Source organism: Salmo salar, chromosome ssa05, assembly GCF_905237065.1.
Source record: "Salmo salar chromosome ssa05, Ssal_v3.1, whole genome shotgun sequence".
Taxonomy (NCBI): Eukaryota; Metazoa; Chordata; class Actinopteri; order Salmoniformes; family Salmonidae; genus Salmo; species Salmo salar.
The window spans coordinates 88,545,292-88,566,689 of record NC_059446.1 but is presented as its reverse complement, the minus strand read 5'-3'; the positions used below and the strand labels follow the sequence as shown (position 1 = coordinate 88,566,689).

General features: G+C 46.8%; 1 protein-coding gene across 1 annotated transcript in view; it reads right to left on the bottom strand.

The window, feature by feature from the left end:
- Positions 1-21,398, bottom strand: part of LOC123743219 (transmembrane protein 65) — a 105,211-nt gene that overhangs the window by 10,510 nt on the left and 73,303 nt on the right. Inside the window, exon 6 of the mRNA XM_045719320.1 lies at positions 20,973-21,015. Within this exon, the coding sequence (XP_045575276.1) occupies positions 20,973-21,015 (43 nt within the window). The remainder of the gene's footprint in view (positions 1-20,972; positions 21,016-21,398) is intronic.

Sequence of the window (21,398 nt, the reverse complement as noted above, 5' to 3'; positions counted from 1 at the left end):
TTATTCTGTACTGTTGAGGAACAGTGACAGGTCAGCATTACACTGTCTCCTCTACACCTACATTATTCTGTACTGTTGAGGAACAGTGACAGGTCAGCATTACACTGTCTCCTCTACACCTACATTATTCTGTACTGTTGAGGAACAGTGACAGGTCAGCATTACACTGTCTCCTCTACACCTACATTATTCTGTACTGTTGAGGAACAGTGGCAGGTCAGCATTACACTGTCTCCTCTACACCTACATTATTCTGTACTGTTGAGGAACAGTGGCAGGTCAGCATTACACTGTCTCCTCTACACCTACATTATTCTGTACTGTTGAGGAACAGTGGCAGGTCAGCATTACACTGTCTCCTCTACACCTACATTATTCTGTACTGTTGAGGAACAGTGGCAGGTCAGCATTACACTGTCTCCTCTACACCTACATTATTCTGTACTGTTGAGGAACAGTGACAGGTCAGCATTACACTGTATACTCTACACCTACATTATTCTGTACTGTTGAGGAACAGTGACAGGTCAGCATTACACTGTCTCCTCTACACCTACATTATTCTGTACTGTTGAGGAACAGTGACAGGTCAGCATTACACTGTCTCCTCTACACCTACATTATTCTGTACTGTTGAGGAACAGTGGCAGGTCAGCATTACACTGTCTCCTCTACACCTACATTATTCTGTACTGTTGAGGAACAGTGACAGGTCAGCATTACACTGTCTCCTCTACACCTACATTATTCTGTACTGTTGAGGAACAGTGACAGGTCAGCATTACACTGTCTCCTCTACACCTACATTATTCTGTACTGTTGAGGAACAGTGGCAGGTCAGCATTACACTGTCTCCTCTACACCTACATTATTCTGTACTGTTGAGGAACAGTGGCAGGTCAGCATTACACTGTCTCCTCTACACCTACATTATTCTGTACTGTTGAGGAACAGAGGCAGGTCAGCATTACACTGTCTCCTCTACACCTACATTATTCTGTACTGTTGAGGAACAGTGACAGGTCAGCATTACACTGTCTCCTCTACACCTACATTATTCTGTACTGTTGAGGAACAGTGGCAGGTCAGCATTACACTGTCTCCTCTACACCTACATTATTCTGTACTGTTGAGGAACAGTGACAGGTCAGCATTACACTGTCTCCTCTACACCTACATTATTCTGTACTGTTGAGGAACAGTGGCAGGTCAGCATTACACTGTCTCCTCTACACCTACATTATTCTGTACTGTTGAGGAACAGTGGCAGGTCAGCATTACACTGTCTCCTCTACACCTACATTATTCTGTACTGTTGAGGAACAGTGACAGGTCAGCATTACACTGTCTCCTCTACGCCTACATTATTCTGTACTGTTGAGGAACAGTGGCAGGTCAGCATTACACTGTCTCCTCTACGCCTACATTATTCTGTACTGTTGAGGAACAGTGACAGGTCAGCATTACACTGTCTCCTCTACGCCTACATTATTCTGTACTGTTGAGGAACAGTGGCAGGTCAGCATTACACTGTCTCCTCTACACCTACATTATTCTGTACTGTTGAGGAACAGTGACAGGTCAGCATTACACTGTCTCCTCTACACCTACATTATTCTGTACTGTTGAGGAACAGTGGCAGGTCAGCATTACACTGTCTCCTCTACACCTACATTATTCTATACTGTTGAGGAACAGTGACAGGTCAGCATTACACTGTCTCCTCTACACCTACATTATTCTGTACTGTTGAGGAACAGTGACAGGTCAGCATTACACTGTCTCCTCTACACCTACATTATTCTGTACTGTTGAGGAACAGTGACAGGTCAGCATTACACTGTCTCCTCTACACCTACATTATTCTGTACTGTTGAGGAACAGTGACAGGTCAGCATTACACTGTCTCCTCCACACCTACATTATTCTGTACTGTTGAGGAACAGTGGCAGGTCAGCATTACACTGTCTCCTCTACACCTACATTATTCTGTACTGTTGAGGAACAGTGGCAGGTCAGGATTACACTGTCTCCTCTACACCTACATTATTCTGTACTGTTGAGGAACAGTGGCAGGTCAGCATTACACTGTCTCCTCTACACCTACATTATTCTGTACTGTTGAGGAACAGTGGCAGGTCAGCATTACACTGTCTCCTCTACACCTACATTATTCTGTACTGTTGAGGAACAGTGACAGGTCAGCATTACACTGTCTCCTCTACACCTACATTATTCTGTACTGTTGAGGAACAGTGGCAGGTCAGCATTACACTGTCTCCTCTACACCTACATTATTCTGTACTGTTGAGGAACAGTGACAGGTCAGCATTACACTGTCTCCTCTACACCTACATTATTCTGTACTGTTGAGGAACAGTGGCAGGTCAGCATTACACTGTCTCCTCTACACCTACATTATTCTGTACTGTTGAGGAACAGTGACAGGTCAGCATTACACTGTCTCCTCTACACCTACATTATTCTGTACTGTTGAGGAACAGTGACAGGTCAGCATTACACTGTCTCCTCTACACCTACATTATTCTGTACTGTTGAGGAACAGAGGCAGGTCAGCATTACACTGTCTCCTCTACACCTACATTATTCTGTACTGTTGAGGAACAGTGGCAGATCAGCATTACACTGTCTCCTCTACACCTACATTATTCTGTACTGTTGAGGAACAGTGGCAGGTCAGCATTACACTGTCTCCTCTACACCTACATTATTCTGTACTGTTGAGGAACAGTGACAGGTCAGCATTACACTGTCTCCTCTACACCTACATTATTCTGTACTGTTGAGGAACAGTGGCAGGTCAGCATTACACTGTCTCCTCTACACCTACATTATTCTGTACTGTTGAGGAACAGTGACAGGTCAGCATTACACTGTCTCCTCTACACCTACATTATTCTGTACTGTTGAGGAACAGTGACAGGTCAGCATTACACTGTCTCCTCTACACCTACATTATTCTGTACTGTTGAGGAACAGTGACAGGTCAGCATTACACTGTCTCCTCTACACCTACATTATTCTGTACTGTTGAGGAACAGTGACAGGTAAGCATTACACTGTCTCCTCTACACCTACATTATTCTGTACTGTTGAGGAACAGTGACAGGTCAGCATTACACTGTCTCCTCTACACCTACATTATTCTGTACTGTTGAGGAACAGTGGCAGGTCAGCATTACACTGTCTCCTCTACACCTACATTATTCTGTACTGTTGAGGAACAGTGGCAGGTCAGCATTACACTGTCTCCTCTACACCTACATTATTCTGTACTGTTGAGGAACAGTGACAGGTCAGCATTACACTGTCTCCTCTACACCTACATTATTCTGTACTGTTGAGGAACAGTGGCAGGTCAGCATTACACTGTCTCCTCTACACCTACATTATTCTGTACTGTTGAGGAACAGTGGCAGGTCAGCATTACACTGTCTCCTCTACACCTACATTATTCTGTACTGTTGAGGAACAGTGGCAGGTCAGCATTACACTGTCTCCTCTACACCTACATTATTCTGTACTGTTGAGGAACAGTGGCAGGTCAGCATTACACTGTCTCCTCTACACCTACATTATTCTGTACTGTTGAGGAACAGTGACAGGTCAGCATTACACTGTCTCCTCTACACCTACATTATTCTGTACTGTTGAGGAACAGTGGCAGGTCAGCATTACACTGTCTCCTCTACACCTACATTATTCTGTACTGTTGAGGAACAGTGACAGGTCAGCATTACACTGTCTCCTCTACACCTACATTATTCTGTACTGTTGAGGAACAGTGACAGGTCAGCATTACACTGTCTCCTCTACACCTACATTATTCTGTACTGTTGAGGAACAGTGACAGGTCAGCATTACACTGTCTCCTCTACACCTACATTATTCTGTACTGTTGAGGAACAGTGACAGGTCAGCATTACACTGTCTCCTCTACACCTACATTATTCTGTACTGTTGAGGAACAGTGGCAGGTCAGCATTACACTGTCTCCTCTACACCTACATTATTCTGTACTGTTGAGGAACAGTGACAGGTCAGCATTACACTGTCTCCTCTACACCTACTGTAGAAAGGTCCTGAGCTGTGACGAATAAACTTGATTTGAGCTAAAAAAACTATCTCAGAATAAGAGTCTGTGGTCCAGGTTCAGCTCTCGCTGAAAGATTCCCTCTTTATGAGCTAAAACACTGATCCCAGATCAGCAGTCTGAGATGTATGAATACAGGTCCTGAGCTTTAAGGGATCACTAGAGGAAAGATCCCATTCATTGCTGGAGTGATATATGGTAATACGAAATTACCATAATACGAATTATGGAAATATTAAATTCAACCAGTAAATATGCACAGCAGAAAATCTTCTGGCACAGACATCTGTGCATATAATCATAAAAAGATGGGAAAAAAATGTATTAATCAAAATACATGCTGTTATTCAACACCAGCCCTTCTCGGTCCTGGCACTCCGACGGTGGAATGAGCTTCCCCCTGAAGCTAGGGCAACAGAGTCCCTGTCCATCTTCCCCCTGAAGCTAGGACAGCAGAGTCCCTGTCCATCTTCCCCCTGAAGCTATAACAGCAGAGTCCCTGTCCATCTTCCCCCTGAAGCTAGGACAGCAGAGTCCCTGTCCATCTTCCCCCTGAAGCTAGGACAGCAGAGTCCCTGTCCATCTTCCCCCTGAAGCTAGGACAGCAGAGTCCCTGTCCATCTTCCCCCTGAAGCTAGGACAGCAGAGTCCCTGTCCATCTTCCCCCTGAAGCTAGGACAGCAGAGTCCCTGTCCATCTTCCCCCTGAAGCTAGGGCAGCAGAGTCCCTGTCCATCTTCCCCTGAAGCTAGGACAGCAGAGTCCCTGTCCATCTTCCCCCTGAAGCTAGAACAGCAGAGTCCCTGTCCATCTTCCCCCTGAAGCTAGAACAGCAGAGTCCCTGTCCATCTTCCCCCTGAAGCTAGGACAGCAGAGTCCCTGCCCATCTTCCCCCTGAAGCTAGGACAGCAGAGTCCCTGTCCATCTTCCCCCTGAAGCTATAACAGCAGAGTCCCTGTCCATCTTCCCCCTGAAGCTAGGACAGCAGAGTCCCTGTCCATCTTCCCCCTGAAGCTAGGGACAGCAGAGTCCCTGTCCATCTTCCCCCTGAAGCTAGGACAGCAGAGACCCTGTCCATCTTCCCCCCTGAAGCTAGGACAGCAGAGTCCCTGTCCATCTTCCCCCTGAAGCTAGGCCAGCAGAGTCCCTGTCCATCTTCCCCTGAAGCTATGACAGCTGAGTCCCTGTCCATCTTCCCCCTGAAGCTAGGACAGCAGAGACCCTGTCCATCTTCCCCCCTGAAGCTAGGGCAGCAGAGTCCCTGTCCATCTTCCCCCTGAAGCTAGGCCAGCAGAGTCCCTGTCCATCTTCCCCTGAAGCTATAACAGCTGAGTCCCTGTCCATCTTCCCCTGAAGCTAGGACAGCAGAGTCCCTGTCCATCTTCCCCCTGAAGCTAGGGCAGCAGAGTCCCTGTCCATCTTCCCCCTGAAGCTAGGACAGCAGAGTCCCTGTCCATCTTCCCCCTGAAGCTAGGACAGCAGAGTCCCTGTCCATCTTCCCCTGAAGCTAGGACAGCAGAGTCCCTGTCCATCTTCCCCCTGAAGCTAGGACAGCAGAGTCCCTGTCTATCTTCCCCCTGAAGCTAGGACAACAGAGTCCCTGTCCATCTTCCCCCTGAAGCTAGGGCAGCAGAGTCCCTGTCCATCTTCCCCCCTGAAGCTAGGCCAGCAGAGTCCCTGTCCATCTTCCCCCTGAAGCTAGGGCAGCAGAGTCCCTGTCCATCTTCCCCCTGAAGCTAGGGCAGCAGAGTCCCTGTCCATCTTCCCCCTGAAGCTAGGACAGCAGAGTCCTATGACTGTGTTATGTACTATGACTGTGTTATGTACTACGACTGTGTTATGTACTACGACTGTGTTATGTACTATGACTGTGTTATGTAGTTGCTGTGTTATGCACAATGACTGTGTTATGTAGTTGCTGTGTTATGTACTATGACTGTGCTATGTAGTTTCTGTGTTATGTAGTTGCTGTGTTATGTAGTTGCTGTGTTATGTAGTTGCTGTGTTATGTACTGCGACTGTGTTATGTGGTTGCTGTGTTATGTAGTTGCTGTGTTGGATGGATGCTATCTCCCGTTATGATGCTAACAGAGTGCCAGACAGAGCAGCTATCTCCATTACGATGCTAACAGAGTGCCAGACAGAGCAGCTATCTCCATTATGATGCTAACAGAGTGCCAGACAGATCAGCCATCTCCATTATGATGCTAACAGAGTGCCAGACAGAGCAGCTATCTCCCTTATGATGCTAACAGAGTGCCAGACAGAGCAGCTATCTCCATTACGATGCTAACAGAGTGCCAGACAGAGCAGCTATCTCCATTATGATGCTAACAGAGTGCCAGACAGAGCAGCTATCTCCATTATGATGCTAACAGAGTGCCAGACAGAGCAGCTATCTCCATTATGATGCTAACAGAGTGCCAGACAGAGCAGCTATCTCCATTATGATGCTAACAGAGTGCCAGACAGAGCAGCTATCTCCATTATGATGCTAACAGAGTGCCAGACAGATCAGCCATCTCCATTATGATGCTAACAGAGTGCCAGACAGAGCAGCTATCTCCATTATGATGCTAACAGAGTGCCAGAGAGAGCAGTGGTACAGATGGCCCAGGAACATGAGCAGAATCCTGAAAGGACACTATTCCCTATTGTTGCGTCAAAAGACAGGTATTCATATTCAAGGGTTTCACATTTTCAACTGATTTCAAAGATAAAACACCAGCAGGGGGTGAAAGAGTGTATGCATTGTGGAACCCATCATTAGCTTGTGTTTCCCTGGGGAACATATATACTGGTGCATCTTTGTGATAGCAGGTGGTGAAATGTTTGGTGAAAAAGCATTTCACTGGAAGTCCTTCACGGAAGAGGAGACTCTCATTCGTACACATTCAGCTCATTTAGGATTCTGGAGACTCAACCGGTTGGCACATGGACATCAGTTAGGTGTTTATTTGTGTTGAGAATTGAGACCAATTGTCTAATTTAGTATATAGTATAATTTAGATAATATTGAGATTATATATTTATTTATTTAATTATATATTTAATTTGAAATGACCTTACTTGAAGTAATGTATATTTCTTTGTGTGTTTTGCCTTTAAAGATTATCAACCTAATTAACTAGCTAACTAAAAAACTAACTAACTGACTAAATAAATAAAAGAAGTCAGAAGAAAATTGAGTTGTCCCTTGCGTCCTTCTGTCCTTAAAGAGGCCTTTTTCAAGTTTGGGCAACGAGCTGCAGTGTGAACCATACACAACTTGACACCTATAAAGTGGGCAACAGGAAGTGAGTCTTGTCTGACCCAGAATGGCCAATAGAGACAACATTCCAGACTCAGCTGGCTGTCTGTGCCACTTGGGACGAAGCCATGGGAATGTACTCCTACATTGGCCAATTCAGTTAGTTTTGGGTAAAAAAAAGACTGTAAAATCTATAGGAATTAAGATAAAATGAGTTTAATTGAGGAAATCTGTTTCTAAGTATTCTCGCAAATAAAAAATAGAAATGTCATCTTGTCTCAGTGTAATCAAGGTAATAAATTATTGTTATTTTCAAATACAATCTCTTTTTGAGTTGTGGTTAATTTGCAGTGTACAAATTATTAGAACTATGTTCAGCCCCAACTCAATAATGCACAGTCATGGGAGAGGGACCAAACGATCTGTTTAAATTCAGTCAGGGGAGAGGGACCAAACGATCTGTTTAAATTCAGTCAGGGAGAGGGACCAAACGATCTGTTTAAATTCAGTCAGGGGAGAGGGACCAAACGATCTGTTTAAATTCAGTCAGGGGAGAGGGACCAAACGATCTGTTTAAATTCAGTCAGGGGAGAGGGACCAAACGATCTGTTTAAATTCAGTCAGGGGAGAGGGACCAAACGATCTGTTTAAATTCAGTCAGGGAGAGGGACCAAACGATCTGTTTAAATTCAGTCAGGGAGAGGGACCAAACGATCTGTTTAAATTCAGTCAGGGAGAGGGACCAAACGATCTGTTTAAATTCAGTCAGGGGAGAGGGACCAAACGATCTGTTTAAATTCAGTCAGGGGAGAGGGACCAAACGATCTGTTTAAATTCAGTCAGGGAGAGGGACCAAACGATCTGTTTAAATTCAGTCAGGGGAGAGGGACCAAACGATCTGTTTAAATTCAGTCAGGGGAGAGGGACCAAACGATCTGTTTAAATTCAGTCAGGGGAGAGGGACCAAACGATCTGTTTAAATTCAGTCAGGGGAGAGGGACCAAACGATCTGTTTAAATTCAGTCAGGGGAGAGGGACCAAACGATCTGTTTAAATTCAGTCAGGGGAGAGGGACCAAACGATCTGTTTCAATTCAGTCAGGGGAGAGGGACCAAACGATCTGTTTAAATTCAGTCAGGGGAGAGGGACCAAACGATCTGTTTAAATTCAGTCAGGGAGAGGGACCAAACGATCTGTTTCAATTCAGTCAGGGGAATGTCTTCACTCCAGCAGAACCAATAAAAACCAATAAGCCAACAGGTCACTGCAGATATCACCCGGGATAATATCACCCGGGATGAACTAACAAGCATCACTGTGCTCTGCTGAGCAAACAGCTTCCCTGACAACAGATGATGATGATGTCATAATGGTTGTGGATACAGTGAGTAGAACCAGTACACAGGCTTAATGAGATGTGTTGATCGTTAGACAGTTACACACACAGTGGGAGAAATATGCTGCTCGTTACTGTATAAACTGATTGGAGTGGAGGAAGACAGGGACTTGTAAAGACCACCGTTTCTCAGGTCAGACAATACATCCTGTATAATCTGACAGAATGGCATAATGCATCAGATGTCAGCTGGGTGATAATTACATAGTTTGACATCTACGGTATGTACATGATGGACACATAGGGAGAATCTGACAAAAAGGACAATTTGTTAGGTGGAAGATTACTTGATTACATAGACCATTATGGACACACTGTAAAACAACATTTTACATTTTTAAGTCATTTAGCAGACGCTCTTATCCAGAGCGACTTACAGTAGTGAATGCATACATTTCATACATTTTTTAAAACATTTTATTTTTTTATTTTTTTTTGGGGGGGGGGACAGGTACTGCTATAACAGGGAATGATGCTCTAGTGTGTTGGGACAGGCACTGCTATAACAGGGAATGATGCTCTAGTGTGTTGGGACAGGTACTGCTATAACAGGGAATGATGCTCTAGTGTGTTGTGACAGGTACTGTTATAACAGGGAATTATGCTCTAGTGTGTTGGGACAGGTACTGCTATAACAGGGAATGATGCTCTAGTGTGTTGGGACAGGTACTGCTATAACAGGGAATGATGCTCTAGTGTGTTGGGACAGGTACTGCTATAACAGGGAATGATGCTCTAGTGTGTTGGGACAGGTACTGCTACAACAGGGAATGATGCTCTAGTGTGTTGGGACAGGTAATGCTATAACAGGGAATGATGCTCTAGTGTGTTGGGACAGGTACTGCTATAACAGGGAATGATGCTCTAGTGTGTTGGGACAGGTACTGCTATAACAGGGAATGATGCTCTAGTGTGTTGGGACAGGTACTGCTATAACAGGGAATGATGCTCTAGTGTGTTGGGACAGGTACTGCTATAACAGGGAATGATGCTCTAGTGTGTTGGGACAGGTACTGCTATAACAGGGAATGATGCTCTAGTGTGTTGGGACAGGTACTGCTATAACAGGGAATGATGCTCTAGTGTGTTGGGACAGGTACTGCTATAACAGGGAATGATGCTCTAGTGTGTTGGGACAGGTACTGCTATAACAGGGAATGATGCTCTAGTGTGTTGGGACAGGTACTGCTATAACAGGGAATGATGCTCTAGTGTGTTGGGACAGGTACTGCTATAACAGGGAATGATGCTCTAGTGTGTTGGGACAGGTACCGCTATAACAGGGAATGATGCTCTAGTGTGTTGGGACAGGTACCGCTATAACAGGGAATGATGCTCTAGTGTGTTGGGACAGGTACTGCTATAACAGGGAATGATGCTCTAGTGTGTTGGGACAGGTACTGCTATAACAGGGAATGATGCTCTAGTGTGTTGGGACAGGTACTGCTATAACAGGGAATGATGCTCTAGTGTGTTGGGACAGGTACTGCTATAACAGGGAATGATGCTCTAGTGTGTTGGGACAGGTACTGCTATAACAGGGAATGATGCTCTAGTGTGTTGGGACAGGTACTGCTATAACAGGGAATGATGCTCTAGTGTGTTGGGACAGGTACCGCTATAACAGGGAATGATGCTCTAGTGTGTTGGGACAGGTACTGCTATAACAGGGAATGATGCTCTAGTGTGTTGGGACAGGTACTGCTATAACAGGGAATGATGCTCTAGTGTGTTGGGACAGGTACTGCTATAACAGGGAATGATGCTCTAGTGTGTTGGGACAGGTACCGCTATAACAGGGAATGATGCTCTAGTGTGTTGGGACAGGTACTGCTATAACAGGGAATGATGCTCTAGTGTGTTGGGACAGGTACTGCTATAACAGGGAATGATGCTCTAGTGTGTTGGGACAGGTACTGCTATAACAGGGAATGATGCTCTAGTGTGTTGGGACAGGTACTGCTATAACAGGGAATGATGCTCTAGTCTGCAGGCCTGGGCCACTCCAGTCCCCGGGGACCTGATTGGTGTAACACTTTTCCCCCATTCCCAGCAAACACAACTGATTTAAAGGAATGACATTGTAAACTGAAGATCAGGATGAGTTGATTATTGGAGTCAGGTGTGTTAGCTGGGACAAAGTGTGACACCAATCAGGACTGGAGTTTCCCAGGCCTGCGTGTTTTAACCTCCATGCCAGTAGAGGGCAGAGCTGAGTAGGTGTTACCTGGAGAAACACTGGGGACAATGAGGCCAAGCTGTAAGTCAGTGATCTCTTCATATTCTACTGGTCAACGTCTTCAAATGTGTCAACATCCAAAACAGTAGAAACATACAGTAAACCCAGGTCTGCCACCAAAATGATGAAATGTACCTGAGGGTAACTTTAAACATTTCACTGAATGATGAGATGTGATCATAGTGCCCAAACCAAGCTAACAGAGGAGAGGCTGTGGAGCCCCAGGTTAAACCAAGCTAACAGAGGAGAGGCTGTGGAGCCCCAGGTCAAACCAAGCTAACAGAGGAGAGTCTGTGGAGTCCCAGGTCAAACCAAGCTAACAGAGGAGAGGCTGTGGAGCCCCAGGTCAAACCAAGCTAACAGAGGAGAGTCTGTGAGGTCCCAGGTCAAACCAAGCTAACAGAGGAGAGGCTGTGGAGCCCCAGGTCAAACCAAGCTAACAGAGGAGAGGCTGTGGAGCCCCAGGTCAAACCAAGCTAACAGAGGAGAGGCTGTAGCCCCAGGTCAAACCAAGCTAACAGAGGAGAGGCTGTGGAGCCCCAGGTCAAACCAAGCTAACAGAGGAGAGGCTGTGGAGTCCCAGGTCAAACCAAGCTAACAGAGGAGAGACTGAGAGTCAGGTCAAACCAAGCTAACAGAGGAGAGCCTGTGGAGCCCCAGGTCAAACCAAGCTAACAGAGGAGAGGCTGTGGAGTCCCAGGTCAAACCAAGCTAACAGAGGAGAGGCTGTGGAGCCCCAGGTCAAACCAAGCTAACAGAGGAGAGGCTGTGGAGTCCCAGGTCAAACCAAGCTAACAGAGGAGAGGCTGTGAAGCCCCAGGTCAAACCAAGCTAACAGAGGAGAGGCTGGAGCCCCAGGTCAAACCAAGCTAACAGAGGAGAGGCTGGAGCCCCAGGTCAAACCAAGCTAACAGAGGAGAGACTGAGAGTCAGGTCAAACCAAGCTAACAGAGGAGAGGCTGGAGCCCCAGGTCAAACCAAGCTAACAGAGGAGAGGCTGGAGCCCCAGGTCAAACCAAGCTAACAGAGGAGATGCTGTGAAGCCCCAGGTCAAACCAAGCTAACAGAGGAGAGGCTGTGGAGTCCCAGGTCAAACCAAGCTAACAGAGGAGAGGCTGGAGCACCAGGTCAAACCAAGCTAACAGAGGAGAGACTGTGGAGCCCCAGGTCAAACCAAGCTAACAGAGGAGAGGCTATGGAGCCCCAGGTCAAACCAAGCTAACAGAGGAGAGACTGTGGAGTCCCAGGTCAAACCAAGCTAACAGAGGAGAGGCTGGAGCCCCAGGTCAAACCAAGCTAACAGAGGAGAGGCTGTGGAGCCCCAGGTCAAACCAAGCTAACAGAGGAGAGGCTGTCGAGCCCCAGGTCAAACCAAGCTAACAGAGGAGAGGCTGTGGAGCCCCAGGTCAAACCAAGCTAACAGAGGAGAGGCTGTGGAGTCCCAGGTCAAACCAAGCTAACAGAGGAGAGACTGGAGCCCCAGGTCAAACCAAGCTAACAGAGGAGAGGCTGTGGAGCCCCAGGTCAAACCAAGCTAACAGAGGAGAGGCTGTGGAGCCCCAGGTCAAACCAAGCTAACAGAGGAGAGGCTGTCGAGTCCCAGGTCAAACCAAGCTAACAGAGGAGAGGCTGTGGAGCCCCAGGTCAAACCAAGCTAACAGAGGAGAGGCTGTGGAGTCCCAGGTCAAACCAAGCTAACAGAGGAGAGACTGGAGCCCCAGGTCAAACCAAGCTAACAGAGGAGAGGCTGTGGAGCCCCAGGTCAAACCAAGCTAACAGAGGAGAGGCTGTAGCCCCAGGTCAAACCAAGCTAACAGAGGAGAGGCTGTGGAGCCCCAGGTCAAACCAAGCTAACAGAGGAGAGGCTGTGGAGTCCCAGGTCAAACCAAGCTAACAGAGGAGAGGCTGTGGAGCCCCAGGTCAAACCAAGCTAACAGAGGAGAGGCTGAAGCCCCAGGTCAAACCAAGCTAACAGAGGAGAGGCTGAAGCCACGGCCACAGCAGCTGACTGCTGTTAAAATAAATGACTCATACATCAAATTACAGATGTCAGAAAGAGACAGCAGCAGATTACACGAAATCTGGGAAATCAAACATCTACAAGCAGACATCTACAATCCTCTCTGTCACCAGTCATAGAAAAAGGACTGCAGAGAATACAAAACAAATACTTTATTATATAATTCACCATAATGCTGACAACAAGGCCAATAGGAAACATTTAGTCACAGGTAGCTTAGCTCTTGCCTGGTCCCAGATCTGTTGTAGCCTGGTCCCAGATCATTTGTAGCCTGGTCTCAGATCTGTTGTAGCCTTGTCCCAGATCTGTTTTAGCCTGGTCTCAGATCTGTTGTAGCCTTGTCCCAGATCTGTTTTAGCCTGGTCCCAGATCTGTTTTAGCCTGGTCTCAGATCTGTTGTAGCCTTGTCCCAGATCTGTTTTAGCCTGGTCCCAGATCTGTTGTAGCCTTGTACCAGATCTGTTGTAGTCTGGTCTCAGATCTGTTGTAGCCTTGTCCCAGATCTGTTGTAGCCTGGTCTCAGATCTGTTGAAGCCTGGTCCCAGATCTGTTGTAGCCTGGTCTCAGATCTGTTGTAGCCTGGTCCCAGATCTGTTTTAGCCTGGTCCCAGATCTGTTGTGGACTGGTCCCAGATCTGTTGTGGACTGGTCCCATATCTGCTCTAGACTGGTCCCAGATCTGTTGAAGCCTGGTCCCAGATCTGTTGTAGCCTGGTCCCAGATCTGTTGTAGCCTGGTCCCAGATCTGTGGTAGCCTGGTCCCAGATCTGTGGTAGCCTGGTCCCAGATCTGTTTGTTGCCTGGTCCCAGATCTGTTGTAGCCTGGTCCCAGATCTGTTTGTTGCCTGGTCCCAGATCTGTTGTAGCCTGGTCCCAGATCTGTTGTAGCCTGGTCCCAGATCAGTTCTAGCCTGGTCCCAGATCAGTTTTCTTAGTGTTTTTTTTACCCATTTTCTCCCCAATTTCATGGTATCCAATTGGTAGTTACAGTCTTGTCTCTTTGCTGCAACTCCTGTAGGGACTCGGGAGAGAGGAAGTTCGAGAGCCGTGCTTCCTCCTAAACACAACCCAACCTAGCCGCACTGCTTCTTGACATAATGCCCACTTAACCCGGAAGCCAGCCGCACCAATGACTAACTGGCAATAAGTCATGATTATTTCCTGTACAAAACCACATGGGTAAAACAGGGACAATGACAGGACATTAGCTCAAGCACTCACGCAGCAACTGGTGAAAGGAACTACCTTTGGCTGTCACTGTCTAACAGATTCTGTTACAGTGGTTCTAACATTGGTCTGTGATGATGTTGGAGGCTCTTGTACAAAGACAGTGACAATAAGGAAGTGCATAGGAGATGTTGTTCCCACTGTGGCTATTAAAACCTACCCTAACCAGAAACGGTGGATAGATGGTGGCATTCGCGCAAAACTGAAAGCGAGAACCACCACATTTAACCATGGAAAGATGACCGGGAATATGGCCGAATACAAACAGTGTAGTTATACCCTCCGCAAGACAATCAAACAAGCGAAATGTCAGTATAGGGACAAAGTGGAGTCGCAATTCAGACACGAGACGTATGTGGCAGGGTCTACAGGCAATCATGGACTACAAAAAGAAAACCAGCCACGTCACGGACACCGATGTCTTGCTTCCAGACAAACTCAACACCTTCTTTGCCCGCTTTGAGGATATTACAGTGCCACCGACGCGGCACGCTACCAAGGACTGCACCACCCCCACCTCCTTCTCTGTGGCCGACGTGAGTAAGATATTCAAACGGGGTAACCCTCGCAAGGCTGCCGGCCCAGACGGCATCCCTAGCCGCGTCCTCAGAGCATGCGCAGACCAGCTGGCTGGTGTGTTTACGGACATACTAAATTTCTCCCTATCGCAGTCTGCTGTCCCCACATGCTTCAAGATTGTCACCATTGTTCCTGTACACAAGAAGGCAAAGGTAACTGAACTGAATGACTATCGCCCAGTAGCACTCACTTCTGTCATCATGAAGTGTTTTGAGAGACTAGTCAAGGATCATATCACTTCCACCTTACCTGTCACCCTAGACCCACTGCAATTTGCATACCGCCCCAATAGGTCCACAGACGATGCAATCGCCATCACACTGCCCTATCGCATCTGGACAAGAGGAACACCTATGTAAGACACCATAGTACCCTCCAAGTTATAGCATTAAGCTTGAGGCCCTGAGTCTCAACCTCGGCCTGAGCCGTCCTGGATTTCCTGACGGGTCCTGGACTTCCTGACGGGCCACCCCCAGGTGGTGAAGGTAGAAAACAACATCTCCACTTTGCTGATCCCACAAGGGTGCGTGCTCAGCCACCTCCTGTACTCCCTGTTCATCCATGACTGCGTGGCCATGCACACCTCCAACTCAATCATCAAGTTTGCAGATGACACAACAGCAGTGGGCTTGATCACCAACAACGACGAGACAGCCTATAGGGAGGAGGGGAGGGCACTCGGAGTGTGGTGTCAGGAAAACAACCTCTCACTCAACGTCAACAAAACAAAGGAGATAATCGTGGACTTCAGGAAACAGCAGAGGGAGCACCCCCCTATCCACATCAATGGGACAGCAGTGGAGAAGTTGGAAAGTTTCATGTTCCTCGGCATACACATCAGGGACAACCTGAAATGGTTCACTCACACAGACAGTGTGGTGAAGAAGGCGCAACAGCACCTCTTAAACCTCAGGAGGCTGAAGAAAATTGGCTTGTCACCTAAAACCCTCACAAACTTCTACAGATGCACAATTGAGAGCATCCTGTCGGGCTGTATCACCGCCTGGTACGGCAACCGCACCGCTATCACGTCCTGACCATAGTAAGAGGTTATTTTCTATGGTAGAGTAGGTCAGGGCGTGACGGGGTGTTTTGTGTTTTTATATGTTTTGTATTTCTATGTTTAAGTTCTAGTTTTTCTATTTCTGTTTTTTTGGGGGGTGTTGATCTCCAATTGGAGTCAGCTGGTCCTCGTTGTCTCTAATTGGAGATCATATTTAAGTAGGGGTTTTTCTTCCTGGGGTTTGTGGGTTATTATCTTTTGAGTAGTGTTTGTTTCTCTCTGCGTCACGGTTTGTTGTTTTGGCATATTCAGTTATTTATGTATTGCAAAGTTTCACGGATTAAATAAAATGTGGAACTACAACCACGCTGCACTTTGGTCCGCTCCTTTCGACAGCCGTGACAACCGCCCACAACCGCAGGGCTCTCCAGAGGGTGGTGTGGTCTGCACAACGCATCACCGGGAGCAAACTACCTGCCCTCCAGGACACCTACAACACCCGATGTCACAGGAAGGTCAAAAAGATCATCAAGGACAACAACCACCCGAGCCACTGCCTATCCACCTCGCTACCATCCAGAAGGCGAGGTCAGTACAGGTGCATCAAAGCTGGGACCGAGAGACTGAAAAACAGCTTCTCTCTCAAGGCCGTCAGACTGTTAAACAGCCATCACTAACACAGTGAGGCTGCTGCCTACATACAGACTTGAAATCATTGGCCACTCTAACAAATTAGATCACTAGTCAGTTTATTAATGCCACTTTAATAATGACGTTTGCGTATCTTGCACTACTCATCCCAGATGTATATACTGTATTTTATACCGTCTATTGCATCTCGTCTATGCCAGTCGGGCATGGCCCATCCATATATTTATATGTACATATTGTTATTACATCCCTTTACTTAGATTTTTGTGTATTAGGTAGTTGTTGTGGAATTGTTAGATGACTTGTTAGATATTACTGCACTGTCGGAACTAGAAGCACAAGCATTTCATTACACTCGCATTAACATCTGCTAACCATGTGTATGTGACCAATAAAATTAGATTTGATTTGAATAAATGACAGTTTAAAGCAGATGGTGTAACTCAGATACTATGAGAGGCCATTATCTCAAGCTAAACATTCTGTAGCAACTGTCTCCAGAGCAGTGAGACATCTTCCTCATGTGCAGCTCACACTAAAGAGAGCTACCCAGGGCCTTTTTTACCCAAAGACTGGCACTTCAGTCTAACGGTCCTGGTACGGAAACTGGTCAAGACTGGCACTTCAGTCTAACGGTCCTGGTATGGAAACTGGTCAAGACTGACACTTCAGTGTAACGGTCCTGGTATGGAAACTGGTCAAGACTGGCACTTCAGTCTAACGGTCCTGGTATGGAAACTGGTAAAGACTGACACTTCAGAGTCTAACGGTCCTGGTATGGAAACTGGTCAAGACTGGCACTAAAGTCTAACGGTCCTGGTATGGAAACTGGTAAAGACTGACACTTCAGAGTCTAACGGTCCTGGTATGGAAACTGGTCAAGACTGGCACTTCAGAGTCTAACGGTCCTGGTATGGAAACTGACTGGTCTTTGGACAGTATTTACTGAGATTATAGAACAGCTCGTCTTCATTGTGCTGATGTGCTGTCAAAGTACAGACACAGGAGAGACATTAGCTTAGAGGACATCATTAACCTCTCTCCAGTTTCATCCTGACAGGTTAGAGGACATCATTAACCTCTCTCCAGTTTCATCCTGACAGGTTAGAGGACATCATTAACCTCTCTCCAGTTTCAGCCTGACAGGTTAGAGGACATCCTTAACCTCTCTCCAGTATCATCCTGACAGGTTAGAGGACATCATTAACCTCTCTCCAGTTTCAGCCTGACAGGTTAGAGGACATCCTTAACCTCTCTTCAGTTTCAGCCTGACAGGTTAGAGGACATCCTTAACCTCTCTCCAGTTTCATCCTGACAGGTTAGAGGACATCATTAACCTCTCTCCAGTTTCAGCCTGACAGGTTAGAGGACATCATTAACCTCTCTCCAGTTTCAGCCTGACAGGTTAGAGGACATCATTAACCTCTCTCCAGTTTCAGCCTAACAGGTTAGAGGACATCCTTAACCTCTCTCCAGTTTCAGCCTGACAGGTTAGAGGACATCATTAACCTCTCTCCAGTTTCATCCTGACAGGTTAGAGGACATCATTAACCTCTCTCCAGTTACAGCCTGACAGGTTAGAGGACATCATTAACCTCTCTCCAGTTTCAGCCTGACAGGTTAGAGGACATCCTTAACCTCTCTCCAGTTTCATCCTGACAGGTTAGAGGACATCATTAACCTCTCTCCAGTTTCATCCTGACAGGTTAGAGGACATCATTAACCTCTCTCCAGTTTCAGCCTGACAGGTTAGAGGACATCCTTAACCTCTCTCCAGTTTCATCCTGACAGGTTAGAGGACATCATTAACCTTTCTCCATTTTCAGCCTGACAGGTTAGAGGACATCCTTAATCTCTCTCCAGTTTCAGCCTGACAGGTTAGAGGACATCATTAACCTCTCTCCAGTTTCAGCCTGACAGGTTAGGGGACATCCTTAACCTCTCTCCAGTTTCATCCTGACAGGTTAGAGGACATCATTAACCTTTCTCCATTTTCAGCCTGACAGGTTAGAGGACATCCTTAATCTCTCTCCAGTTTCAGCCTGACAGGTGAGAGGACATCATTAACCTCTCTCCAGTTTCAGCCTGACAGGTTAGGGGACATCCTTAACCTCTCTCCAGTTTCAGCCTGACAGGTTAGAGGACATCATTAACCTCTCTCCAGTTTCATCCTGACAGGTTAGAGGACATCATTAACCTCTCTCCAGTTTCAGCCTGACAGGTTAGAGGACATCATTAACCTCTCTCCAGTTTCATCCTGACAGGTTAGAGGACATCCTTAACCTCTCTCCAGTTTCAGCCTGACAGGTTAGAGGACATCCTTAACCTCTCTCCAGTTTCATCCTGACAGGTTAGAGGACATCATTAACCTCTCTCCAGTTTCATCCTGACAGGTTAGAGGACATCATTAACCTCTCTCCAGTTTCATCCTGACAGGTTAGAGGACATCATTAACCTCTCTCCAGTTTCAGCCTGACAGGTTAGAGGACATCATTAACCTCTCTCCAGTTTCAGCCTGACAGGTTAGAGGACATCCTTAACCTCTCTCCAGTTTCATCCTGACAGGTTAGAGGACATCATTAACCTCTCTCCAGTTTCAGCCTGACAGGTTAGAGGACATCATTAACCTCTCTCCAGTTTCATCCTGACAGGTTAGAGGACATCATTAATCTCTCTCCAGTTTCATCCTGACAGGTTAGAGGACATCCTTAACCTCTCTCCAGTTTCATCCTGACAGGTTAGAGGACATCATTAACCTTTCTCCATTTTCAGCCTGACAGGTTAGAGGACATCCTTAATCTCTCTCCAGTTTCAGCCTGACAGGTTAGAGGACATCATTAACCTCTCTCCAGTTTCAGCCTGACAGGTTAGGGGACATCCTTAACCTCTCTCCAGTTTCAGCCTGACAGGTTAGAGGACATCATTAACCTCTCTCCAGTTTCAGCCTGACAGGTTAGAGGACATCATTAACCTCTCTCCAGTTTCATCCTGACAGGTTAGAGGACATCCTTAACGTCTCTCCAGTTTCATCCTGACAGGTTAGAGGACATCCTTAACCTCTCTCCAGTTTCATCCTGACAGGTTAGAGGACATCATTAACCTCTCTCCAGTTTCATCCTGACAGGTTAGAGGACATCATTAACCTCTCTCCAGTTTCAGCCTGACAGGTTAGAGGACATCATTAACCTCTCTCCAGTTTCAGCCTGACAGGTTTACTGTTTACCTATAAGCACATTGGGCGCATTCCAGGTAGTCTTTTTTGCAGTTGTTCACCGCAAATAATCAGTTCCCACAATGCTTGGAGAAGTCTGGAGAGTTCTCAGAAACCACATAAGTGCTGTAGCCATCTTCCTATAGCAACTACAATATGACGCCAACAGGGACTGTACACAGTGTGACTACAATAGGACACCAACAGGGACTGTACACAGTGTGACTACAATAGGACTCAACAGGGACTGTACACAGTGTGACTACAATAGGACACCAACAGGGACTGTACACAGTGTGACTACAATAGGACACCAACAGGGACTGTACACAGTGTGACTACAATAGGACACCAACAGGGACTGTACACAGTTAGACTACAATAGGACACCAACAGGGACTGTCCACAGTGTGACTACAATAGGACACCAACAGGGACTGTACACAGTGTGACTACAATAGGACACCAACAGGGACTGTACACAGTGTGACTACAATAGGACACCAACAGGGACTGTACACAGTGTGACTACAATAGGACACCAACAGGGACTGTCCACAGTGTGACTACAATAGGACACCAACAGGGACTGTCCACAGTGTGACTACAATAGGACTCCACCAGGGACTGTACACAGTGTGACTACAATAGGACGCCAACAGGGACTGTACACAGTGTGACTACAATAGAACACCAACAGGGACTGTACACAGTGTGACTGCAATAGGACACCAACAGGGACTGTACACAGTGTGACTACAATAGGACACCAACAGGGACTGTACACAGTGTGACTACAATAGGACTCCAACAGGGACTGTACACAGTGTGACTACAATAGGACACCAACAGGGACTGTACACAGTGTGACTACAATAGGACACCAACAGGGACTGTACACAGTGTGACTACAATAGGACACCAACAGGGACTGTACACAGTGTGACTACAATAGGACACCAACAGGGACTGTACACAGTGTGACTACAATAGGACTCCACCAGGGACTGTACACAGTGTGACTACAATAGGACACCAACAGGGACTGTACACAGTGTGACTACAATAGGACTCCAACAGGGACTGTACACAGTGTGACTACAATAGGACACCAACAGGGACTGTACACAGTGTGACTACAATAGGACACCAACAGGGACTGTACACAGTGTGACTACAATAGGACACCAACAGGGACTGTACACACAATAGGACTGCAATAGGACACTAACAGGGACTGTATCAGCCCAAACAGATGATTGGTTTGATCGGCCTTTTCTTACCCGAGTCCAGCCAGGTCCGACACAAGGTTCCCCAGGGCAGCAGCTGCAGAGAGAGAAGAGAGGGAGGTCATGGCTCTGCCTGGGTGAAGGACTGGTTGATGACGTCAGAGGTTAGAGGTCGTTGTATGCTCCAATGAGATCCATTAAAACACAAAACCCGGTGTAGAGTTGGAGTTGAATTGTCGTATATGGAGTTATTTCTCACTATGCTCCTGGAACAACACAAGGTGTGTGAACCGACCAACCCTCTTTTCACACCTGACTGATTGTAATGGAACTGGTGCTTCGTAAGAGGTCAGTCATATGACTCATCATTAGACAGCAGGCTGTGTCTCTGACTCATCATTAGACAGCAGGCTGTGTCTCTGACTCATCATTAGACAGCAGGCTGTGTCTCTGACTCATCATTAGACAGCAGGCTGTGTC